The sequence below is a fragment of the Salmo salar genome, chromosome ssa22 (assembly GCF_905237065.1).
Source record: "Salmo salar chromosome ssa22, Ssal_v3.1, whole genome shotgun sequence".
Lineage (NCBI taxonomy): Eukaryota > Metazoa > Chordata > Actinopteri > Salmoniformes > Salmonidae > Salmo > Salmo salar.
This window is the reverse complement of record NC_059463.1, coordinates 15,847,036-15,860,505: the sequence shown is the minus strand read 5'-3', so window position 1 is coordinate 15,860,505 and position 13,470 is coordinate 15,847,036. Positions and strand designations below refer to the sequence as shown.

At 41.4% G+C, this 13,470-nt stretch overlaps 1 protein-coding gene across 1 annotated transcript in view; it reads left to right on the top strand.

Moving 5' to 3' along the window:
- Window positions 1–13,470, top strand: part of LOC106582866 (caM kinase-like vesicle-associated protein) — a 91,692-nt gene that overhangs the window by 65,369 nt on the left and 12,853 nt on the right. Inside the window, exons 2-3 of the mRNA XM_045705730.1 lie at window positions 12,757–12,864; window positions 13,165–13,296. Coding sequence (XP_045561686.1) covers window positions 12,770–12,864; window positions 13,165–13,296 — 227 coding nt within the window. The 5' untranslated portion in view covers window positions 12,757–12,769. The remainder of the gene's footprint in view (window positions 1–12,756; window positions 12,865–13,164; window positions 13,297–13,470) is intronic.

Here is a 13,470-nt window from a genome sequence, read left to right as displayed (position 1 = left end):
TGTATGTAAACTTCTGACCCACTGGAATTGTGATACAGTTAATTATAAGTGAAATAATCTGCCTGAGAACAATTGTTGGAAAAATTACTTGTGTCAAGGTAGATGTCCTAACCGACTTGCCAAAACTGTAGTTTGTTTACAAGACATTTGTGGAGTGGTTGAACGAGTTTTAATGACTCCAACCTAAGTGTATGTAAACTTCCGACTTCAACTGTATACTGTATTCCACACAAAAAGATGTGGCCGGAACATAATTACAAATCATTTGTAGACTGTAAATTGACTGCAAGATGCCCAAACAGATTTACATTTTAGTCATTTAGCAGACGCCCTTACCCAGAGCGACTTACAGTAGTGAATGCATACATTTCACAAATTTTTTCCGTACTGGTTCCCTGTGGGAATCGAAACCCACAACCCTGGCGTTGCAAACACCATGCTCTACCAACTGAGCCACACGGGACCTGAGCCACAGATATACTATTTGACTAAAATATTATAATTTCAAACCTTGCTTCCATTTGTATACGATCACATATCTCTCTATGATGCGTGGGAATATTTTGTAACAGATCTCCAAAATTAAAATCACTTGGAGCTGATTTGCTGGTGTTATTACAGTCTTGTATGTCCAACATTTAAAAAAGGATACAAAAAAAAGTTGTATTTCGTTTTTTGTTTGCTCAGAAATCTTGGGGGGGGGGCAAATAAAATCACCCACAGGCCAATTTCGGCATTCAGGCAGCAAGTTGGGGAGCCCTGCTGTAGTCTTCAGTTCACTGTAGATGAATAGTCATGGACTCCTAGCAGGACTAAAGTTACGGTAATAGAGGTGACACAGGATGAGTGAAGTAAATGAAGAGGGTGTGCATGGGAGGCACAAAAAGTGGTATATAGGAATGGTTGCAGGAGATGTCAATGCCAAGATATCTTCTACGAATGAAATTGGAGATTCACTGAAAAGAAAAATAGTCACACAGATATAGAACTCTATGAATTGGTGAGGGGAAGAATCTGTGAAAATGCATGACTACAGTGTAGTTGTGACATGTTTGTCTGACTGGATACAAAGCAGCTGTACAGGGAGAAGCTGAACATTGGGTCATGGTTTTTGAATCAGCTCCAGGAAATAAAGTATATTTGGCTGCTTTGCAAAACCGTCAGTCACCAATTGTCCTTGACAGGCACTGTCTGGTGAGCAAATGAAGATGTAATATATTCATCAGAGAGGCCGGTACAGACAGACACAGACAGTGGGCAGAAAGACGCACAATCTGAGCTAGGAGTGGATAGAGAGAGAGAGGGATGGTAATTATGACACACAGAGAGAGAGAGCGAGAGAACTGCCTGCCTTCTTGTGCTCTGAGCCGACTGTTGCGCAAATGTCGCGGGACACACGGATTCTCATATACAAGAGACATCAACCACCGCAGGCCCAGACCGCCAGGCATCATTAATTAATCTGACTGTCCCTCTCTCCTCTCTCCATCTCTCCCTCAGTCTTCATTCTAATCCTCCTTCCTTTACACTGATGAGATGCCTATTCCCTTCACCTCGTTTATTCCCAATCCGGGGTTGTTATCCTGCTCCTGTTTCCTTGTTATACTCTTTCTTCTCTCTCAGCTCAACATTCATCCCTGGACTGCAATGCTTGAAACAGCAATTCTAATATGCTGCATTGCAACTTTCATTAGTAGGCTAAAAGCCAGCAGAACTGTGCAGTAAAAGTTTTTTTTCTTTAAAATATACTGAACAAAAATATATGCGCAACATGTAAAAATGTCAAAGATTGTACTGAGTTAGTTCATATGCAGAATGTTGTTCTTCCCCAGCGAACTTTTTCAAGGAAGCGCTGTCTCAGAATTCACTACTTGAGTAAAGTAATGCAGTTTTGTACACACTAGGAAATAACCCCTAACCAATGTATAAGGGCTTGTTTTCCCCCGTAACTCACATAAAGGCTTCAATGTTTACTAATTTGCTTGCTTTTTCTAGTTATGTTCACTTTCATTCCAAAAAATGATTCAACAAACAATGATGGGATGGAGGTAAGTGCCAAAAACATTTGAGTTCATGAGGGATACATAGTATATTGAAAGCAGGTGCTTCCACACAGGTGTAGTTCCTGAGTTAATTAAGCAATTAACATCCTATCATGCTTAGGGTCATGTATAAAAATGCCCAATTGGCCAGTATTTTGGCTACCATGGCTAGAAGAAGAGATCTCAGTGACTTTGAGGGATGTTAGAGTGGGTCTCAAAGGAGCATAGGGTGTTTAAAGTCTGTGTGTGTGTGTCAGGGTTTCCGTTAGCTGGTAATAGCCGGCTTTTGGCCCCCCAGAAAATATGAAAAGCCGGTAAATAAAATTGCCGCTGGCCAATTGTCAGGGAGGAGAAAAAGAATCCCATTGCAAAATAATGCATTTTAGCCTACTAATTGATTTAAATACCAGTCGATGTACTGTGAGGGCTGCTGATGCATCTCAAACAGCTGTTTGTTACTGCTGGATGAAACATGCACTTTAATAAGCCCAATCATTGCGTAACAATTCTAAAGGCATGCGTGTAAAAAAAACAATGGCCACGATTAAAAATAGCTACTATTTTTATTTCTTAACTGGTAATTGAAGCGTGCTTCCCATTCGCCATTCACACATCACTTTGAAATGAGCTGGAGGCAGTATGCATTTAGATTTTTTGAAACCTGAGCGTTTTACTGCATATTATGAGGCATGTCTTTGCTTCAAAGTAGCCTAGCCAAAATCAATATATTTTCTGAAGACTTCCATATGCCATTGAAACCAGTAGCCTTTTTATTTTATGTTCTATTGGTTTTCATATCAACTTTCTTTCATTGTCGAGTAGCCAAAGCCACAATCCTAGTCATATTAGCAACCCATGCTAGTTGTTGCATATATGTAATGGATATTTTAATCTCTCACATGAAAGCGCTCACAATGGTGTTTTCCCGCTAATTGCATTATGGAACTAACGTTCGCTCGAAGCCTACTGCCTCATTGCATTTTAATCTTTTTTTACATGTAGTCTCGGCCTACTGGTTGTATGATTTTGGGATCTATCATCCTACAACTTTCCCAAAGTCTGTTTGGAATAGGCTATTTCTTTCTTGCACAGAACCGTAAGCTGACCAATAGAATAGGTCAACTTTTGTACTATGGAGGATAGTAAATGTGGGCAATTATTCTTACATAGGCGGTGCGTGGGTTTCAAGTTTAGGGAAGCTAATTTAGACCATAAAAATGCACCTTTATAATGAAGTGTTCCTTGCATTTGCAGACTTATGTAAAATAGCCTACTATTCCTAATGTGATGATTAGATTGGATAGTCATAATTTTATATGACTGGGGACATTAGCAGAATCTTTTTTAATAAGACAGATATTACACGGTAGGTAGGCTACTCTGCTGATACTGACAAACAGATCAATAAAAACGACGTTGTCTGATCCATATAATCGGCCTACGAAAAAGGGAGACACAAATACAATATGACGTCCATCTAACCTGGAGGAGGAAATTATTGTCCAAAAACAAACAAAAGTGTCACTGACCCAATGATAAAGACAGTGAATATGCACACTCACTGGGGATATGACCGATGTTCTCCAATGTTGAGAATTTTGATAACTAAAAGCCAGATTGGAGTCTTTTCATTGTCTTCTTTTTACAGCAATAGCCATTTGTTTTCCAAACTGTTTTTCAGCAATTGTATTTTTAAATATTGCAATATGGGTTGCTCTGCTTTTCACTGACACTCGCAACTCAACAATCAACTATTTGGTATTTGCAGCGTGCTCTTCCCAACTATGCAATTTAAGACAATCCACTTTTTTTTAAGAAGCTAATGATCAATCCTCTGTGGCCAAATCATGCTTTCTGGTGTTGAAGCCTATTTTGAATGATGTATTTATTTCTCTATAGACAGGAGTTAGCTAGTTAAGCTATATCATTTTGGCAATTTAATTCAATTTACTTGCCGGAAAGCTTCCCCTAGCCTTAGGGACGCGTGGCGCGTTGTAAAGATGGGGAGAGGTCTGTCCGTAATAAAGAGATGCTTTGCTTTTTTGACACCACACTCCAAAAAGCAAGTTCTACAGGCTCTAGTTCAGTCTAATCTTGATTATTGTCCAGTCGTGTGGCCCAGTGCTACAAGGAAAGACCTAGTTAAGCTGCAGCTGGCCCAGAACAGAGCGGCACGAAAATTCAAAATTGTTTGCATAGTGTACTTACACACAGTTCTGACACACACACTTACCCCACCAGGCATGCCACCAGGGGTCTTTTCACAGTCCCCAAATCCAGAACAAATTCAAGAAAGTGTACAGTAATATATAGAGCCATTATGGCATTGAACTCAGTTCCATCTCATATTGCTCAAATAAACAGCAAACCTGGTTTCAAAAAACAGACAATGCAACACCTGACTGCACAACACCTCTCCCCTATTTGACCTAGATAGTTTGTGTTTATGCATTGATATGTAATTGAAAAAATGTATGTAGTTCTGTCCTTGAGCTGTTCTTTTCTATTCATGTTCTGTATTATCTCATGTTTTGTGTGGACCACCAGGAAGAGTAGATGCTGCTTTTGCAACAGCTAATGGGGATCCTAATAAAATACCTAAAAATGTCATGGTGGGATTAGGCAGGAAGGCTGTACTCTACCATCTTCAAATTGCTCATCGGAATTCAGTAAAAATGATGCACGCCGTTGCATCCGAGTTGCATGTTCTTTTAAGATGAATTACCATAAACTAAATGTGATTTCTGTCATTCTGAGAACCGTGGGTGGATGCTCTAATCAGGTTACACAACCAATGCATAAGGTTTCGGTAAATTTCTTAAACGTCTGGTGAATTTAAATGCTGCCGGTCAAATGTCCGGCGCCATATTTTCCTAACGGAAACTCAGATGTGTGTGTGTGTGCTTGCGTGTGTGTATATGTCTCAGTCACCAGATCTCAACCCAATTGAACACATGGGAGATTCTAGAGCGGCGCCTGAGACAATATTTTCCACCATCATCAACAAAACACTAAATTATAGAATTTCTCGTGGAAGAATGGTGTTGCATTCCTCCAATAGACTTCCAGAATCTATGGCAAGGCGCATTGAAGCTGTTCAATGCTGATTCACCTTGAATCGGAGACATCCATGACATATTTAGGACTTTTTTCTGTTATACAACCAGGCTGGAAAACAGCCCATTAGCATATCTGCGTGCAAGGCAGCTTTACCCTTCACAGCGTAATGGTTGCAAATGCAATAATTCACTTTTGTATTGCCTTTGGTAAAAATAAATTAGATTTCACCGAATTGGTTGGGCAACTTTCATTTCATTTAGACATTGTGATAGGTATTAAAAGGTGTTTATGAAACCCTTGCATTTTCTCTGTCTCCAGTAAGGTTGCAGGGAAGGTGGGCGAGGCCCTTACCTCATATGGTATACATGGCTAGAGAAATAGGCTCTGGAAAGTATGTACTACTGTATGGAAAGATTGTACTATATGGATATTGTCCACATTGTGTACCGTTGAAGTCCGTCAGAACTCTGTAATTGATTGTTTTGTTGCCATACTCTATTGCTAGCAGTGCACTTATTCAAGCCACAAGGATTATGACTAAACACACAAAACATCTCAGGGAGCATAAAGAGCCATCCGGAAGATGTTGTGGATGTGAATCAGAAAATATGGTGCCCTTTTGGTTTACTTCTTTATGGCTAGTTGCAGCGTTTAATTTGTTTGCCAGGGGTGATCTTTGGCTGGGCCTGCTTTGCCTCTGACAGCACTGACATTCAGCCCACACTTAACCAGCCAGCAAGCCCGCCAGCCCCTAGCCTGGTCCCCTCCCCTCTCCTCTCCATCACACTCTCAAGCCTCACACTAAGAAAGCAACACACCATTCTCTAGCCTGTCTCCACAGTGGCAATTTTCCTGCAATTATCACGTTACTTGTTAATCTAAAAGGCCAATTCAAGAGAATACAGTAGGCTCTCTTCAATTTGCGCTAGACTCCACTGCACTTAATGCTTGATTGGTTATTTTCTGCCATCTTCATTGTATTTCAAGTTGCTAATGCTGGAACAAGCACATCAGTTTTGCTCCTTATAAGAATACTTTTCAAAGTCACTCACACCATCAGAGCATGTATTTCAATGTCATGGTTACAGGCTGACTACACCGCTCGCGTCACGTACGCGTGCGTTGCAAAATACATTTAGAAATCTATATTATTCAATTATTGCACCTACACTGCTCGCGCGCACCAACGAGCGTCTGCTTCTCCAAGGGCTAAAATAGAAGTCAGTTCTATGTGTGATGCAGATCGCACTGCAAGTCCTGCCTCTCCCATCTCCTCATTGGTTTATAGAAGCAGGTACCCACGTGCCATCTCCTCATCATTGGTTATACCCACGTGGGTGACTGGAAGACGAACGAGGTCAGTGGCGGTAATGCACCTAATTTCTGAAAGTTGCCAATCGCAATATAAAGTCAAGAGAAGAAAAAGCCAAGGAGAGATGACTAGAAACGATTCGGTTGACCATTTTATGTGTGGATTAATTGTCGGAGCAGAGGACCTTGTGCATTTCAGGTAAAATAACAACTCAATGTTTATATCCCAGGACAAATTAGCTAGCAACAGCAAGCTAGCTAACTAGGACAAATTAGCTAGCAAGTGCAAGCCAGCTAGCTAAATTGCCATAAATGTTTAATGCTTTTCGACCTGTCTCCAAATTAATGTAATTGGTTCAGAGTTTGTTTTGATATTTTAACCTGCCTGTCGTGATCACGTTTGGTGTGGGGGGACAAAATAAATGTATGCACGATGGCGCACGATTGTGCATGCGCGCAGCCGGTTTGGGTTGATGTGGAGTAATAACATGTCAAGCCCTCATAGCCTTTATTTTCGGTGACCCTCTCTCTCATTGGAGTGCGAGACAGTAAACGGCAAACATTAGAACATCAGCGACCTTCTGACACCAGTCTTTTTTTAGTCCATACGGTTGTTGTCCCTAGCCCTCCATATTGACCGTATCATAGCCACTCAATTCCAGGGATGGAAAGCCATATCAGAGTCGTCCTGACCCTACAGCAATCCCCAGGGTTCAGGACGGATGAAATAAATGAATGTCAAGAATGTTCGTCTTAGAATGGTGGGAATGTGTGCAAGAAAGAGGGAGGAAAGAGAGAGGGAGAGAGCACAGACAACACTGCACCAATTTCACAGACTTTGTCCATATGCATGAGAGAAAAAGGAAAGGAAAGGAAAGGAAAGGAAAGGAAAGGAAAGGAAAGGAAAGGAAAGGAAAGGAAAGGGGGATACCCAGTCAGCGTTCAACTGAGTGCCTTCAACTGAAATGTGTCTTCCGCATTGAACCCAACCCCTCTGAATCATAGAGGTGCGGGGGGCTGCCTTAATCGACATCCATGTCTTCGGCGCCCAGGGAACAGTGGAGAGCTAGAGAAAGAAAGAAAAGTAGATAACAAAGGTATATTTCACTCAACACTGACACAAATGACCGATGATTGGTTGAAAGAAAATGATATTAGGAAGATTGTGGGAGCTGTACTGTTAGATTTCAGTGCAGCCTTTGATATATAGTAACCTGTTCTTGAAAAAAAGTGGCTTTTCAACCTCTGCCATATCGTGGATTCAGAGCTATCTATCTAATAGAACTCAACGGGTTTTCTTTAATGGAAGCTTTTCTAGTGTCAAACATGTAAAGTGTGGTGTACCGCAGGGCAGCTCTCTCTAGAAATCATTCCTTAAGTTCTGGTAATGAATGGTGTGGCTGTTGAACAAGTTGAGGAGACTAAATGACTTGGCGTTACCTTAGATTGTAAACTGTCATGGTCAAAACATATACATTCAGTGGTTGTAAAGATGGGGAGAGGTCTGTCCGTAATAAAGAGATGCTCTGCTTTTTTGACACCACACTCCAAATAGCAAGTTCTACAGGCTCAAGTTTAGTCTAATCTTGATTATTGTCCAGTCGTGTGGCCCAGTGCTACAAGGAAAGACCTAGTTAAGCTGCAACTGGCCCAGAACAGAGCGGCACGTCTTGCTCTTCATTGTAATCAGAGGGCTGATATAAATACTATGCATGCCAGTCTCTCTTGGCTAAGAGTTGAGGAGAAACTGACTGCATCACTTCTTTTTATAAGAAACATTAATGTGTTGAAAATTCAAAATTGTTTGCATAGTCTACTTACACACAGTTCTGACACACACTTACCCCACCAGACATGCCACCAGGGGTCTTTTCACAGTCCCTAAATCCAGATCAAATTCAAGAATGCGTACAGTAATATATAGAGCCATTATTGCATTGAACTCCATTCCATCTCATATTGCTCAAATAAACAGCAAACCTGGTTTTAAAAAACAGATAAAGCAACACCTCACTGCACAACGCCTCTCTCCTATTTGACCTAGATAGTTTGTGTTTATGCATTGATATGTAGGCTATGTGTGCCTTTAAAATAAAAAATGTCGTTCTGTCCTTGAGCTGTTCTTGCCTATTAATGTTCTGTATTATGTCAGGTTTCATGTTTTGTGTGAACCCCAGGAAGAGTAGCTGCTGCAATAGGGATCCTAATAAAATACCGAAAAATACAAAAAAATGTCATGGTTGGATTAGGCAGGAAGGCTGTTCTCTCCTGTAAGTAGAGTTTTCCTACCCAGACAGATACCATTTGTCTGGGTTGTAAAACAATCCCCTACTGCAGTACCTTGTGTTAAACTTAATTCAGCTTTATCCCGAAACATGAAGTAAGAGAGTTTCACATCGATTTCAATGGGCAGGAGAAAAATTCTAATTTGCTCATCACCTTGCCTCATTGGAAAAAGCATGCTGCTTCTAACAACCCTTGCTCTTTATCGTTATCAATTTTCCTTCCCATAATTCTTTGCTGTGTCTGCAAAAAAACATCAGGGATATAGAAAGCCCCCCTTGCAGGGCTGCTGTCTGGGTAAGGGTCACACTGCAGAGTGCTGTAAAGTGTCTCACACAATCGATCGCTTCTCCCCGTTGGAAGATTAAGGTAGGAACACAGGAAGATAATGCTGGATAATGCTGATGGTGGTCAATCCAAATGTGCTATTACATTGCGTCATTGCATATTTCATACCTCTGCCTTGTGCCTCTGGCGTCTACGTGAATTAATCAATATAAAAAGGAAGCAGCTTTGGGTGCTTTAGGTTCATTCTTAGCCTTTTTTCAGAGATTCTAAGAATAAGTACTATGTCTTTTTTTCTCTAATGGAAATAGTTTTGCGTTTGCAGTTAGATATCAAAGAAAGAACACTCTCTGTGAACCCGTGTGTTGAGTGACTTCAGAGTGACTGAGAGTAAAAATCTTATCTGAAATCACTTCCATTTTTATTATTCATGTTTGATTAGACGTGTTACTTTAATGGACCTGAATTTGACCTTGGCAGCATCCAATAGAACTAATCAGAGCTATAAAAAAGAGAACCGTAACAGACAGGCTTTTATTTAATCTCTCTCTTCTCTCTTTCTCTCTCTCTCTCTCTCTCTCTCTCTCAGTCTGTCTGTCTCATTCTTTCTTTATAATTTTCTCTGTCTCTTTGGCTGTTATTGCCACTTGGGGAATGAACATGTTCCTTTTATAGTCTTGTATGTGCATTAGTAGAATATATTTTTTCCTGATGCGTTTGTTAATGGCATGGCCTGCCAGACCAGCTCTGCTCTCAATTAAATGATGCTCCTGCAGGAGTCTCTTTCTCTAACGGAGGGAGAGATTGAGCAGAGAAAGGTCAACGCTTTGCCTCACCTGCGCTACACAACACAGGCTCTCTCCTCAAATGAAAAACATATCTCAGAGAGAGCACCGTTTCCTCTCCGCATTTCAGATGTCTCTGATTGACTTTCCAGTCAGTTCACAGGGTTCTTTTGAACAGATTGCCCTCACTTGGCTGCTCTCGCTCACTGATCTCTCTCTCGCTCTCTCTGGTTTCCTCCATCCAATTTATTCTCACAGACAATAATTGATTCACTAATAGCTCATAGTCAGATATTGTGTGTGCATAGAGACATTCACTCCTGGTGTGCCATACAACCATGTCAGACAGATCAGGGAAATATTGGGATAGATGATCCAAGGTAATTGTAATAACATTTTCCCTATTCAAAGGTATGAGATGTTATCTATTGGGCCTTCTAACATCGAACACAATATAATATATTTCAGACAATGGGAGATACTATAAATAGAGCTATTAAGTCATTCACTTATCCAGATTCTCTCCAAACTGACCACTTCATAGCTGGGATGACTGCATACTGCAGAGGCTGCGGAGAAGAGTCACAGTGGTCGAAAAGTTGCTGCATTGGAACTATGTCAAAATTTGTCCATACCCTCTTTTCTTTTCATGACTGCATACTGTAGCATCACTATTAGAGGAAAGGAAATGAAATGAAGGAGGAAAGGAAATGAACATCCCATTATTGCAGACTCTTAAAACAACTAAACTCAGCAAAAAAACAAACGTCCTCTCACTGTCAACTGCGTTTATTTTCAGAAAACTTAACGTCTAAATATCTGTATGAACATAACAAGATTCAACAACTGAGACATCAATTGAACAAGTTCCACAGACAAGTGAATAACAGAAATGGAATAATGTGTCCCTGAACAAAGTGAACAAAATCAAAAGTAACAGTCAGTATCTTGTGTGGCCACCAGCTGCATTAAGTACTGCAGTGCATCTCCTCCTCATGGACTGCACCATATTTCCCAGTTCTTGCTGTGAGATGTTACCCCACTCTTCCACCAAGGCACCTGCAAGTTCCCGGACATTTCTGGGGGGAATGGCCCCTGCCCTCACCCTCCGATCCAACAGGTCCCAGACGTGCTCAATGGGATTGAGATCCGGGCTCTTCACTGGCCATGGCAGAACACTGACATTCCTGTCTTGCAGGAAATCACGCACAGAACGAGCAGTATGGCTGGTGGCATTGTCATGTTGGAGGGTCATGTCAGGATGAGTCTGCAGGAAGGGTACCACATGAGGGAGGAGGATGTCTTCCCTGTAACGCATAGCGTTGAGATTGCCTGCAATGACAACAAGCTCAGTCCGATGATGCTGTGACACACTACCCCAGACCATGACGGACCCTCCACCTCCAAATCGATCCCGCTCCAGAGTACAGGCCTCTGTGTAACGCTCATTCCTTCGATGATAAACGCGAATCCGACCATCACCCCTGGTGAGACAAAACCGTGACTCGTCAGTGAAGGGCAATTTTTGCCAGTCCTGTCTGGTCCAGCGACGGTGGGTTTGTGCCCATAGGCAACGTTGTTGCCGGTGATGTCTGGTAAGGACCCGCCTTACAACAGGCCTACAAGCCCTCAGTCCAGCCTCTCTCAGCCTATTGCGGACAGTCTGAGTACTGATGGAGGGATTGTGCGTTCCTGATGTAACTCGGGCAGCTGTTGCCATCCTGTACCTGTCGTGATGTTCGGATGTACCGATCCTCTGCAGGTGTTGCTACACATGGTCTGCCACTGCGAGGACGATCAGCTGTCTGTCCTGTCTCCCTGTATCGCTGTCTTAGGCGTCTCACAGTACGGACATTGCAATTTATTGCCCTGGCCACATCTGCAGTCCTCATGCCTCCTTGCAGCATGCCTAAGGCAATTTCATGCAGATGAGCAGGGACCCTGGGCACCTTTCTTTTGGTGTTTTTCAGAGTCAGTAGAATGGCTTCTTTAGTATCCTAAGTTTTCATAACTGTGACCTTAATTGCCTACTGTCTGTAAGCTGTTAGTGTCTTAACGACCGTTCCACAGGTGTATGTTCATTAATTGTTTGTGGTTCATTGAACAAGCACGGGAAACAGTGTTTAAACCCTTTACAATGAAGATCTGGGAAGTTATTTGGATTTTTAAGAATTATCTTTGAAAGACAGGGTCCTAAAAAAGGGAGGCTTCTTTTTTTGCTGAGTTTATGTTACCATCTGGTCTTTAGACTCTATGATCCGGTCTTTAAGAAAGTATACAAACTACCCAACAAACATAAAAATAACATGCCAATTAAGCTTGCCATAAAATCCTGATTCTCAGCAGTAAACTTAGTTAGGTTTTCTTCAGTTTCACTCAGTGCTGTTAGATAGAGAGAAAAGCAGTACTGAAATTAGATCTGTAAGTGTGATGCGGAGCTCATAAAGTGCTTTAATTTGTGTTTTCGGATGCTCTGCTCATAATCGCTCACTCCTCTTCCCTAATTGGAAATGCTTCACTTGTTGCTGTGGCACACTGGCAGCCTCGCTGAGTGAGCACAATTGCATTAGTGTTTCTCTTCTCCTGCTCTGCCTCCTTTAGCACCCGGATCCCCAGTTCAGACTCCTCAAAGGAACCCTGGTGCTGACTGACACAGTTGCATGCTGTAAATGAGATCTGCTTTTAAAGTTAAGTCCCCTAGCAGCTCCTCACATCACGCTCAGCAGCCCATCAAAGTGGTGTTTGTTAATACAGGATTATCAAAGGCTTGTTACAGTAGTCAAGTGAAACAATCGGCTCAACAGTGATAGCATCAGCTGGCGTTGGCTGTTTATCAGTCCCTTTACTCTGGAAAGACTTTCTCGCTACCAGTGCAGTGCAATATTTCATGGTTGAGGGATTCTGTTTGATGTGGTGTGTAATAATGTACACTAATGGCTAACAGTGTGTGACATTACATGATACCAGGTCGTTCTCTCGCTCTCCTTCAGGGCAGGATTGGCCATGCCATTTGGCTGTTTGACGCTCGGGGAAAAGAAGGATTACAACAATCCCTCAGAGGTGACAGATAAATATGACCTGGGACAGATTGTTAAATCGTAAGTATACTCTTAGTAGTCCACCTGACTGAACAAACAGGAAATACAGTAAACCCAATATCAGCCCTCTAGTCTGGGTTTTTCTTTGTCCAATATGGAACCAGATAATTTGAAAATTAACTCACTTTAAAAAAAGACTTAAATACAGACAAATGCTTTATTCAAGTCCACCTAGGGATGCTGTTACCATGGCCAATAATTATGAAATTGTAATCAAGGGCTTTACAACATTTATTTAGAAATCCATTAAATGTACTTTTGATCTTTATAAATGTGTGGTTTTGTGCATTTCCTTTTCAGAGAGGAGTTCTGTGAGATCTTCAGGGCCAAGGACAAAAATACACTGAAAATGTTTACTTGTAAAAAGTTCCTGAAAAAGGATGGAAGGAAAGTTCGGAAGGCTGCAAAAAACGAGATCCTTATTTTAAAGATGTGAGTTTTTGTTCTGAACTTTAAACTCTGCTTTCTGTCATTTTGCATCTGCGTTCACAAAACTATTCTCTGTAAATGCTTTTTGTTTCATAAGAGATGGTGTATTATTCTACGAGGCTATGTGAATTTGCTGACAACCATTAGAGCAAAGAACAAAGAAAACAAAATATGTCT